A 13,097-nucleotide genomic window follows, 5' to 3' on the forward strand; every position below is an offset into this window, starting at 1 on the left:
CACATCTGGCCCAGTGGTCAGAGTTTGCTGATACCTTCTTTAAATCTTCACACAGCACTGAAACTCCCCAGCAACACAAGCAGCCCCATCCATCCCTGCCTGTTGAGTCTGGTCCTGCCTTGCTTAAAGATCCTTGGTAGGTATCTTGCAAGAGGACGGCAATTTTTCTCATGTACCACCCCTACATTTCTTCATTGCTTTCAGACCTACAAGCAGTGAAGTATATTCTTGTATGCCCCAGAGGACCAAGTACAAAGTCTGACTCAGGAAGAGCTGTCTACATGCCAGAATCTCAGGTGGACATAACAAACTGTAAGGTCATTCAGCTTCTTCATCCTCTGCCTGCTTTGGGTTGACAATAGGAGTCAAGAAGTTTAGGTCAAATTCTGCCCCTAATGCTGTGTAATATTGATCAAGTCACTCTACTTCTCTCTTCCTTTGTATCCCCACCTGTGTGTGGGGGGGCAGGGGGTGGGGGGAGAGGAGAGATTTCTCCTAACACTGTCATTGTTACTGAGTTGATAAGAATAAGACAATACATTTCTTACCCATCTGGTTTGCTCTCTACCAGACAACTCCAAAGCTGCCTTCTCCTTGAACAGCTTTAAAAAGCAGTTTTCTTTCTTTTTAAAAGCACTACACAAACGCAAGGTATTGTTACAATTTTCTCTTTTTAAGTAATTCTAGAAAGCCCAGCCCCAGGATTTCACAATCTGTCACTGTCCCTTGGTGCTTTCTGCCTGTTGCCAGGGAAAGAGATTATCCTGGCTTGGGGAAGGTCAGCCAGCCCCAGCACGATTGCTAACATGGCTTAGCTTGCCATGCCTAACCACAGATTCACAGTCAGGGATACAGAGACTGGACTAAACCACTCCAAGGCCAAGCAGACTGGCCAGTGAGAGGAGAAACAACGCTTAGCACCACTCAAGTGCCTCACCGGCCACTCTAATCACCACCCACGCCTGCGGGAGGGCGCAGCTCTCCAGTCTGCAGGGTAGACAGGCTGCAGTCTGTCAGAATCCTGAAAGAGGGAAGGTCTTTGAGAACAGAGACCTCATCTGCATGGCTCTGGGGGCCCTGCTTTGAACACAGCAGAGATGAAAGGGTAGATCTCCCAGACTACTAGACGAGCTGGTACACACGCAGCACAGACATAAAAATATTTATCACAGTCATCTATAAATGTATGCAAGAGCCTGAGACCCTGAGAGATGTACCTCATTCCATGCTAACCTCTTAAATGAATATCTGGATTTATTAAGAATGACTTTATTAATTCGCTATTATTAAGAATGATTCCCATTTTACATAATGGTGAATAATCTGAAAAGGAATTTCACATCATTGTCCGGATCCTCATAACAAATTGTGAAGGGTAGGAGAGCAGTTACCCTTGCTGGGACTGCAGTTCAGAGAGGTGATGTGTGACTTGTCAGATATCACACAGCTGGAAAGTAGTAGAGCTGGTGTAGAACCTCCAGGTATTCTGACCCCAAGTTTAGCGCTCTTCCCTCAGTCCTCTGTGTTGAGTGGAAGACTGTTTTCTCATCAGGTGGGATGCCTTAGTAAGGAAGTACAAGGAGGAAAAGAAAGAGATGAGCTAACTGATGCCTAGAGCCAGCTGAATCGGCTCTGCCTACCGACAGAGAGCCAGCTGATAGGGCCAGAGTGGGCCCCAGTCCCGAATCCCCTCTTCTTGACTCACATATTGCCCCTGGCTTATAAAAAGAAACAGGTCACAGTGCAAGCACTGTGTATTCTTTACAAAAGGAATCATCATAGAGAGCTTTGAATAGTCATCTCCCCAAGGGCATCTAAGATCCGGTTCAAACTACACAAACGGTACGTAAACACAATTTAGGGAGAGATCATATATGAACCTTATATATTGTATAAGGTTCATATACATAGGCAGTTACATATGCAGATAGACATTGGGGTAATTTGAGACAGGGGATGGGACAAAATAACCTCTGAAGGGTATAGGGGTGATGGTCTCTGACTCTTTCTCTCCCACGCTCTATAAAGAGGTTGTGGACTCACTGTGTGTGTGTGTGTGTGTGTGTGTGTGTGTGTGTGTGTGTGTGTGAGTGTGCGCGCGCGCGCGCGCGTGCGCTCATGGAAGAAGATATACACAGTGGGGGAAAGCCTGGTTTTAACACCAAGGCCGAAGTTCAATGATGCTGCTTTCCAAGAAGGTTGCCTTTGACTTTTCTAATGAAAAATTAATAGGCACTTACTTGCTGCTGCCTTTAATTACATTTGCTAAAGACAAGTGTCTGCCAACTGTCATGGCTCTGGCTGTCTTCTGTGCTGGATCTGCTCTCAGCAAAGCTCATTGGTTTGGGAGGAGAAAGGGTGCCATTTTGCCTGAGCAGTTGAAGAGGCAGAAACATCATGGGATGGAAATTGTTTCACATTTTCTGCCAGTGGATCCCCACCCATAAGCATTCACCTGACAGAGAAGCTGAATCAAACACACCTTGGTAGAACATCGACCAGGATTCTAAAACTGTGGGTTGAGGACCCCAAAGGACCAAGGAGATTTTGAGAGAGGGCCACTAAGCCTTGTCTGTAGGCATATAAAATGCTCCCATACAAATACAGAACTACTTTTCTACCATATATAAATACTACTGGGATTAGTAAAGTATTAATTCATTTACTAAATGAAAATCTAAATTTATAATAGCTATTTATAATAGCTTTTTACCATTATGTATTTTCTTAACTGAAAGTACATATATACCATGTTGAGGTCCTCGAAAGTTTTTTACCTTAAAAATGAGCCTTCAGGGAATTCCCTGGCAGTCCAGTGGTTAGGACTCCATGCTCTCCCAGCTGAGGGCCCGGGTTCAATCCCTGGTCAGGGAACTAAAATCCCACAAGCCATGCGGTACGGCCAGGAGAAAAAAAAAAAGAGCCTTCATACAGGAAAAGACTAGGAACTTAAAACTAGGGTGTTCCTTCTATAACTAAGCAGGACTACTGAAGGAATGGTCCTTTTGGATCCCACTTTTTCCCCATTTTTAAACAGCTTTATTAAGATATAATTTGCATTCCATAAAGTTCATCCATTTAAAGTATGAAATTCAATTTTTTTTTTTTTTAGTATATTTAGAGTTGTGGAACCATCACCACAATCTTAGAACAGCTCTCGCCATCCCATTGTACTCATTAGCAACTAATCCCCATCTCCTACACCTATTTCTCCTAAGCTCTAGGCACTCAATGATCTCTTTTCTGTTTCTATAGATTTGCCTCTTTTGGACATTTCATATAATACGTGGAGCATACAGTACGTGGTCTTTTGTGACTAGAGGAATGTTTTGAATCCTCAAAACTCCATCCAGTTGTTGTATATCCAACTCCCACACATACTTCTGTCCCCTTCTCACAACTCCCAGAAGCCTCTTGCTCCACCGCCTATAAGAATACTTTCTCCTATTAGTTCGCAGCCGTCTGTTTGTTCAAGAAGCACTTGGCATAAGCTGCAAAGCCCATCTCTGCTGGCACTGTGCTGTTCTCCGGCTCTTTCTGTGATTTCCTCACCTCTGACTTCTTGGGGATGGCATCTTGCTGGCATACTTCTTGGGCTCCCCCCACTCGACTATGTCCAGCATAGTTTTCTGCTTGAAATGGGTAATCAGTTTATGTGTGTTGAAAGAATAAGTGACTCATGGGGATGTTCCCATACTTCTAGGAAAAAAGGATTCAGGAGAAAGTGCAAGAAAGCAAAGTCAAGAACAGGAACAAAGATAAAGCGTGGAATGTGGGCATTACAATCCAAAGGGTTGGCAGCTGTGGGTCAGGAGTGACCTAGTATTGTGACTAGAGGGCATTAAAAGGCCCTGGGCCGCAAAGGGTCTCCCCTTTACTTCCAGCAGCAACTGAAAGAACATAGTAGTCACTCCAGCTGATGGCGTTAACTGCCTCCATTGCAATGCAAATGTCAACACCTGGGAGAGTGGCAGATCGAGCTATTATCAGCCATTTCCACCTCAGCTACAATCTGAGCTCTTTGAATATTTCCTCTTCCCTGAGGCCCAGAGGTCTGGAGGTGAGTGTAGAGTCTGGAAAAATCGAAGGCCCAGTTCCCTATGGCCAACTGCACACTTTTATCATCCTTGATTTCCAAGCCAAGGAAGACAGAGGTCAAGAGTAAGATGGCTGATGTTCTTGGTTCCTCCTCAGAGCTCCTGGTGGGGGACGGGCTAGGGTGGAGGAAGGCTCCCAGGGACCTCAGCCATCTGTGCCCAATGGCTAAGACACTGGGGCCCAAGCCTCCACGGATGACCTACCCTCAAGACACACAAAGTTCCATCCTGTTAGCTACTCTCTGACTTGGGGAGAGTAAGTTACTTCTTCAAAGGAAAGGTAAGTCATCTAGTCTGAGGTGTTGGGCTTGCTCTCAAAACGCAAATACCCAGGGGAGGTTGACACACCTTTGGGGAATTAAGATGATCTTTAGGATTCTTTCACCCTTAAGAGAACCTAGGGTTCTTAGAGTTCTTTAATTCCTTGTGAAGAACTCATTACAAGTCAGGGCTCTCCTAGGCAGTAGGCAAAGTTCATTTTTAACCTCCAATTCCTAACTGGCTGTCATTTCTGCCCTCCTCCTTCCTGCTCCCAGGCACCTGTGCCCTTTTCTGGTTCCATTTGCTTAGTGGTCCCAACTGTTCTTTCCTTCCTTTCCCTAACTCATTCCTACTCCTAAAGAGCAAGCATCCAAACACATATATATGGAATCTAAAAAAAAAAAAAAAAAAAAAAGTCATGAAGAACGTAGGGCCAGGACGGGGAGTAAAGAGGCAGATGTACAGAATGGACTTGAGGATATGGGGAGGGGGAAGGGTAAGCTGGGACGAAGTGAGAGAGTGGCATGGACATATATACACTACCAAGTGTAAAACGGATAGCTAGTGGGAAGCAGCCGCATGGCACAGGGAGATCAGCTCGGTGCTTTGTGACCACCTAGAGGGGTGGGATAGGGAGGGTGGGAGGGAGACGCAAGAGGGAGGAGATATTGGGATATATGTATATGTATAGCTGATCCACTTTGTTATAAAGCAGAAACTAACACACCATTGTAAAGCAATTATACTCCAACAAAGATATTAAAAAACAAAACAAAACAAAACAAAACAAAAAAGAGCAAGCATTCATTCTCTCAGTGAGAGAAACTTGTTTTGGCCTTAGAGGGGGAAGCCTGCTGATTAAACTCATCCACACTAACTTAATAACGACTGGCAGTCCTGGCAAAAGTCCCTCAATCTCCCAGTGGTATCTGCATTCATTTTTTCAACCACTTTCTTGAAACGTAATTTATATACCATAAAGTTCACCCCGTTGGATTAAAGTGCAATTCAATGGTTTTTAGTATATTTCTCGAGTTGTGCAATGATCACCATAATCTAATTTTAGAACATTTTCATGACCTTCCCAAAGAAGGAGGGTCATGAAATTTTGTACCCATTAGCCATCACTTCCCATTCCTCCTCTTCTCCAGGCCTAAGCAAACACTAATCTACTTTCTGTCTCTAGATTTTCTGCATTCATTTTTAGGGAATAATTGTCATCCCAGAGCATGATTATCTAATGGTGGGATTTTCAGCATTGTGGGGAAAGTATTTTTAGGTACAAGAGTATTACTGAGACCCACTTGTACAAATATTTCTAAACGTTCTAAAATATTAATATTCTAATTTCCAAAATGGAACTATTCTTCCAAAAAGAAGTCGGGGGGAAATGAAGAATGAAGTCCTGAAGGGTAACTAAGGTACAAGGGGAAGATGGCTGGAGGGGGGTGGTCTGCAGATCTCCCAAAGGGCCTGCTATGTCCCGAGGTGCATAGGCACCTCCCCTCTGCAAGCCACATACTCACTTCAGAGAGAGGCCCGAGGTGGTCAGCCCCTATCTGATGACAACAGCCAGATGCACATCTTGGAGCAGCTCTTCAAAACCTCTGCCTTTTGTTCCTGTGACCCCCACCTTTCTTGGTTTTCATCTGACCTTTTGGACTCCTCCTCTACACGGTGGTTGACCCCTGGGTTTCCTCGTCAGCCCTTCACAGGTGTCCTCCAGCCAATGGCATCATTCCCATCACCATGTCACTTCTGGGCTCCATCAATCAATACGTCTGCTCTGCCATAGCTTCCTGACCGGTCCCCTCTGCTCTCGGATCTTGCTTTTCCAATCTCGTTACAACATTGCCAGAGTTCGCCTCCCAAAACATAATGGCCCTTGACACCCCTGTCCCCCAGTTCATGGACTCTTCATTGTCTTTAAACTGAAGCCCACCCTCCTCCACATAGCGTTAAAGAGCCCAACCCACCTTTCCACCTGCACCCATGGTTGCCAGTCAGTCCCCTCACTCCACCCCACCCTTCAGACTCAATTCCCATCACTAATCCCCAGATGTACCATTTCTTTATCCAACAAACAGCTAAGGGGTACCTCCTATGTGCCAGGTATGGGGCACAAGCATGAGTAAGATACCAATTCTGCCCTCAAGGAGTTCAGCAGACTGTGGAGACAGTTCTGAAAACAAGTCAAGATAATACAATGTGACAAGTGCTATAATAGAGATAAAAGCAAGGTGTGCTGGGAACTGAGGAAGGAGTGCCTAGCAGCCTGGGGTGGTGGGGGAGGAAAAGCCATTAGAGAGGCATCACAGAGGCGCTACAGATTTGGTCTGTGCTGGGGGTGCATGTGAAAAGGGTGATCTCTGCAGAGATTTAAAGAGCCATTTATGGTGGCTGGATGATGTGTGGAAGTGGTGGATAGTGAAAGCTAGCAGGTAGGAAGAGGCAGTTTTGGGGACAGTTTTCAGTCGGGTTGTGACAGGCATGATCAGATGGGAACAAAGTGGAGGACAGATTGGAGGGCAAGGAGGGAGAGCTGGTAATTGTCTAGGCAATGAGGAGGGAGGATCTGGCGAAGGTAGCAGCCAGAGAATGTGGAAGAAGAGACAGAAGTGAAAAGACAAGGGCACGGTGGCAGGACTCTGGGAACTGGGATAGGAGGGCTCGCCACTCTAAGATCTGGGAGTCTGGGGGATGGTAATTCCACCAGTGGCGAGAAAACAGAGGGAGGAGCAAGCTTCTTGGGGGATGACCTTAGTTTTAGACAAACAGAATCTGGGGTGCTGGTGGATACCAAGGAACATCCATGGGGAGTTCTCCAGTAGACAGGGGTAAGCTTGGAACTGGGAAGGGAGGCAGGGGATGAAGACTCAGATTTCAGAAATCCTTAGCGAAAAAATGTTTATCCTTTGGCCCAGCAATTCTACTTGTAGGAATTTCTCCTAAGGATACAAATAAAGATGTGTGTGAAGATTTATCTACAAAAGTGCTCATTGTTTATAACAGTAAAACAGTGGAAACTTTACAAACTGCTATGACAGTGAAAAATGTCCAACAGTAGGGGACTGGTTAAATAAATTATGCTATATTCATGCAATGGAATTCTGTTCGGACAATAAAATGGATATTGTAGATGGATGCTTATTGGCATAAAAAAATATCCACAATATTTTGCTAAGTAGGAAAAAGCAGATTCTAAAACTCTTTGTAAAGTCCCATTTTTTGTTAAGAAAAGAATTAAGATGTTAATGGTTCTTTCTAGGTGTTGTAATTATGAATGTGTTTTCTTCTGTCTTTCTCTTTTCTAGTTTTTACACACTTAATCATACATAGATTTTGCTATAAGATGATGGTTACTTAAAATTTTTGAATAAAATGGAAAGGAATGACCTAGGGAGAGCTCAGGGAATGAGAAGGGAATCAATGATGGAACCCAATCACCTTGAAGGCCATCTGGCTTCTGTCCATGCAGTGTTCCTCTCATATCGCATTTGCTACATGGCTGTGTGGTAGAGTACAAGGAGCAGACTGAACTTAGGTTCCATTCTACTACAAACTCTGGACCCTGGGCAAACTTTGATTCTCTAAGTCTCGGTTTTCTCACCTTTATAGTGGGGAGAATAACATCTTCCTCAAAATGGTTATGCGACAATAAGATGCACAGACATATTGTTTTTGCTTAATAAATATTAGTCCATCCTCCTTTTCTTCCGACTCCTCCTTCTCTGCTGGCCCCAGATTCAACCTCTAGAGTCTTTTTGGCCCTTACAGTGGGAATTAATGCCTCCTCTCTCCAAACTACCAAAACGCTCTCTTTGGACCTCTATTGAACACTGACTGAACTGTGTTCTGAACTGGAATTAGTGGCTTAGCTCCTCTCCCTCCCTGACTGTAACCAGAGTTGAGTCACCTCTCTATCCCTAAGGCACCTAGCACAGTGCTTTGCACATAGGGGATGCTCTATGAATGTTTGCTGACTAAATTCATGGTGCTTTTTATGACTTCGCTAATCCTGGATTGATTACTCAAAGGCTGGAATACTCTAGGGTTAGTTTATTCAGATCTCTTGGAATGTTTCTCCTCCCAATTTGTAACTCTGGCAAGGTTTATTTTCCAATTTGCAAAGAGATGACTATCAGAGAAAGAAAGAGAAGCTCACCCAGACCTCTAGCCTCTTTGTCAGAAGCTCTGCAGAGAGCTGGAGGAAGAAGAGTAAAGTGAAGGTTGTTTCTCCCTCCCCGGAGTAGGGGTGACACGTCTCCACCCATCCCAGTGTTTAGACTGCCGGAGCTTCCAGCAGGACAGCTTAGGGGCAAGGGGAATTGGATAGGTACATCATTCCACAGGCCTAGGTCCTCTTTGAACCGAAGTGAAGTCCTCTCCACTCCTGCCGGTTTGTCACTGGCACTGTGCAGGAGTATCTTGTCCTTTTCTGCCCTCTCCCCCGTCCTCCTCCAGCCGGGGCTCTCCACCCTGCTCTGGGGCGCATCCTTCCGGCTAACACCTTGCTAGGTAGGGAGCCAGCCTGGCGCTGACGAAAGATGTTTCGGTTGCAAGTCAGGAGACCTGTGTGGCTCATGGCAAGTTAATTAGGCTCTGAAGCCTTAGTTTCCGCATTTATAAACTGGGAATAATCACTCGGGCCCTGTCCCCTGTCACAACCCAGGGTTATTGAGGGGAATCAAATGAGATTTTAAAAAAAATGTATGAACGGGCAAAGAGCTCTTCACAAACGCCAGGTGTTCGTAATGCTGTCTGTGGGGTTCCCTCTGGGTAACTCTCCACCAAAGCGTTCCTGTCCGCCCCGCCCTAGCTGCATCGGCCTCACCCACTGCATCTCCATCTTTCGCGTCACTGTCTTCCTGCGCCTCAGAGATAGTCTCTCCATCTCCACCGTCCATTTCCGGGTCTGGCTCTTGGGCCCCTCCGGCCCTCCAGGGACTCTGGTCTTCGTCTCCCTGCGGCAGTCGCTGCCTGGGCGCCCCCAGGCCGGTGCGCCCTCCTTTGGTACAGCCGCCCGGCCAGAGAATCGCCCAATAAGAGCGCCGGACTCAAATATGACAGCTCAGGAAGCGGCCAATCGAGCCGGGCCGGGGAAGGGGGGCGCAGCGCGGGGGCTGAAGTTGGGTTGAATGGGGGGATGGGGATTAAAGGGGGATACAAAAGAGGGGAGCTAGGACTAGGGGCGCAGGAACCCAAGCAAGGGGCGGGGGAGGACCGCACGGCAGCCAGGTCCGGCGAAGGGACCACGGGCTGGACGCGGCTCCAGGCGCCAGGGAGGGAGGGGGCGCGGCGAGAATTTTAGGTGAGGAAGGGGAGCTGGGGCCGCCACGGTACCGGGCGCCTCACGAGGCCGGGCCTGAGGATGCCAGCGGGGCGCCGAGGCGGGGGCCGCGGCCCGGCCGGGGGCGGAGGCGGCCGCGCGCCGCTGTGAGCCGAGGCCCGAGCGGCGCGGGGGGCGGGGAGGCGGAGGGAGGAGGGGATGTGGAGGGCGCTCCGGCGGCGGCGGCGGCGGCGGCAAGCGGGCGAGAAGGGAGGAGCGGCGCGAGCGGCCGGAGCAGCGCAGGGCCCGAGGCGTGCATGGCGCGCCCTGAGCCCGGCTCCCGCGGGTCCCCCCGGAGCGCCCCCGGTGCGCAGCGGCTCTTGGGCCGGCCCCTCTCGGCTGGCTGCCTCTGAGCGCCGGCCCTCGATCTCTGGATGCCGTGCTCCCTGGGAGAAGCCCGCCTGCGTTGGGGCGGAACGGCGGCGGTGCTGCGCCGGATTCCGCCCTCAGCTTAGTCCTTCTGCGCCCGGCCGTGGCGGGCCCGCAGCCGGCGGCGAGGAGCCTGGAGCTTGCGGAGCCGGCGCGACAGCCATCCTGGGCCAGCGGGTCCGGGCCAGCTCCGCTCCGTTTTGGTGGAAGGGGGAGGCGAGAGGGGAAGGGCCGCGCTGCAGGAGCCGGTCCTCGCCCCCGCCCCCCTGCGCGGACACGCTGAAGGCTGGGCTCGGCTTTCGCGGGGGCCAAGCTCCCACTCTCGCCGCGGGAGGTGGGGGATGCGGGCGACGGCCCCCTTGGGCTCCAGGACCCTCCCCCCAGGGCTCGGGAGCTGTTGCTCCGCCCGCCGCCCCCTCCCCCGTCCTCTCCACCCCCCCATCCCACCTCCCCACCCCTCGTAAGAAAATAATGCTGGCTGGCGCCCGCACCTCCCAGTCGCTCCCAGTCCGCCGCGAGGAAAGGGCGCCCGCTTGGTCTCCACGCCGGGACCCCTACTGAGCCGCCCTAGCTGCCGCCTCGCCGCGTGTGCCGCTGGGCTCCGCTTAGGCAGAGTCTGCGAGCGCCGCGCCCGGGCATTGCCAGCTCCGGGGAGGCGCCGCCCGCAAGGACACCTCTCCGTCCCGCCTCGTCTGCAACTCCGGTCCTTGTCGAGCTCGACGCGAGCCAGGAGTCCGGACGTCCCTCTGCGCGCAGCTCAGCAGCTCGAGTAGTCCCCGCTGCCCCAGCTCGGAGCCAACTCCATCTCGGACCTGGGACTCCTGACGCGGATTCTCAGACACTTCTCACCTCGGGGCTGTGCCTGCCTCCCTCTTGCTCTCCCGCTGCCCTCCTTCTCCGCTCAGGACGGGGGTGCCAAGATGCCCCGCTACTGCCCAGGGCCCTGGGCCGCCCCCGACGTGTGACCCCAGCCTGGTCCCCCTGCTCGGCCGTCCGCCCTCCCCTTGGAGAACCCCGGCCCGGCCCCCGGGGGAGGAGGAAGACGACGACGAGGCCGAGGGGGGGATGTCCAGCTCCAAAAGCGTGAGCCCCCCGGGCTACGCGGCGCAGACAGCGGCGGCGCCGGCGTCCCGGGGAGGCCCGGAACACCGCTCGGCGTGGGGCGAGGCCGACTCCCGCGCCAATGGCTACCCCCACGCCCCCGGGGGTTCGGCCCGCGGCTCCACCAAGAAACCCGGGGGGACGGTGACCCCGCAGCAGCAGCAGCAGCGCCTGGCCAGCCGCTGGCGCAGCGACGACGACGACGATCCTCCGCTGAGTGGCGATGACCCCCTGGCTGGGGGCTTCGGCTTCAGTTTCCGTTCCAAGTCGGCCTGGCAGGAGCGCGGCGGCGACGACTGCGGTCGCGGCAGCCGGCGGCAGCGGCGGGGCGCGGCCGGCGGGGGCAGCACCCGAGCGCCCCCTGCGGGCGGCGGCGGCGGCTCGGCGGCGGCGGCGGCCGCAGCTGGCGGGACGGAGGTGCGCCCCCGTTCTGTGGAGCTGGGTCTGGAGGAGCGGCGGGGCAAGGGCCGCGCGGCCGACGAGCTGGAGGCCGGCGCCGTCGAGGAAGACCAGGGCTCCGGAGATGGCGGCAGCTTGGCAGGCTCGGGCGCGGGGCCTGGCGCGGTGCTGTCGCTGGGCGCCTGCTGCCTGGCACTGCTGCAGATATTCCGCTCGAAGAAGTTCCCGTCGGACAAGCTGGAGCGGCTGTACCAGCGCTACTTCTTCCGTCTGAACCAGAGCAGCCTCACTATGCTCATGGCTGTGCTGGTGCTCGTGTGCCTCGTCATGTTGGCCTTCCACGCGGCACGGCCCCCGCTGCAGCTGCCCTACCTGGCCGTGCTGACGGCTGCCGTGGGTGTGATCCTCGTCATGGCCGTGCTCTGCAACCGCGCCGCCTTCCACCAGGACCACATGGGCCTGGCCTGCTACGCGCTCATCGCCGTGGTGCTGGCTGTCCAGGTGGTGGGCCTGCTGCTGCCCCAGCCGCGCAGCGCCTCCGAGGGCATCTGGTGGACTGTGTTCTTCATCTATACTATCTACACGCTGCTGCCCGTGCGCATGCGGGCCGCGGTACTCAGCGGGGTGCTCCTGTCTGCCCTCCACCTGGCCATCGCCCTGCGCACCAACGCCCAGGACCAGTTCCTGCTCAAGCAGGTAGGGGCCCACCTGGGCATAGGGACTGGATAGTGGGGTGCGCAGGCCTAGGCCTGACTCCAAAGAAAGGCAACCCACTTTCACCCTTTAAAGTGGTGAAAAGAGCCAGAGAGACATGGCTGTGTCAGCTGTGTGGTGTCTTCTAGCCCCCGAACCCCCTCTGAGCCCCATCATCTTCCTCTACAAAAAGAGTGCTCTTGTATGTAATGTTCCCGCTGGTAGAAGACACACCAAACCTTAGCCATTATTGTCGGGATGCTAATGAGGAAGGAGAGTTGGAGGAGAAAATGCTATGGAGAGGTCCCCTTCTCTTCCTGTGCTTCTGTCTCTGTATATAAAAGGCCCCTGACAAAAGTGGCTGGCTCCTGTAGCAGCCTCCCCACTCCTGAGAGCCACTGATGGTTTGTTAACCGAATGTCTTGGATGGAGGGTTGGGGAAGGGAGACCCTGGGTGCCCCTTGCCCAGTCTTAGGGAGGGGAAATGATATAACCCTGCCAGTTGTCTGGGACTGGGGGTTCGGGAGCTGGAGATATTTCTGAACTTGAGGGAGGACTGGCAAGTTTGTTTCATTTGTGAAAGTGCCCCAAGCCAAAAAGCTGCCTTCAGCAAAGGTGGGAAGGAACCTTTGTGTGTGGTGATGGTCCCACTCCTGGCCTGAGCAGAAAGCTAGTGTTGGAAGTCGTGACCCCTTCATGTGGGTGCTCCTGGTTATTGCTTATGGTGGGGGCTTTTAACCCTCCTGGGACGGGTTAGGCGAGCCTTGAACGGTAGGCTTACCTACCTACTTCTCCAGAAGAAATAAAACTTCTCCCTGGTTAACTGGTGACTCCCCTGAAGACTTGTG

General features: G+C 52.2%; 1 protein-coding gene across 1 annotated transcript in view; it reads left to right on the plus strand.

The window, feature by feature from the left end:
- Positions 1–10,642: 10,642 nt before the first annotated feature.
- Positions 10,643–13,097, plus strand: part of ADCY5 (adenylate cyclase 5) — a 156,763-nt gene continuing 154,308 nt past the window's right edge. The window contains exon 1 of the mRNA XM_007106261.4: positions 10,643–12,252. Within this exon, the coding sequence (XP_007106323.2) occupies positions 11,122–12,252 (1,131 nt within the window). The 5' untranslated portion in view covers positions 10,643–11,121. The remainder of the gene's footprint in view (positions 12,253–13,097) is intronic.

Source organism: Physeter macrocephalus, chromosome 1 (genome assembly GCF_002837175.3).
Source record: "Physeter macrocephalus isolate SW-GA chromosome 1, ASM283717v5, whole genome shotgun sequence".
NCBI classification, from domain to species: Eukaryota; Metazoa; Chordata; class Mammalia; order Artiodactyla; family Physeteridae; genus Physeter; species Physeter macrocephalus.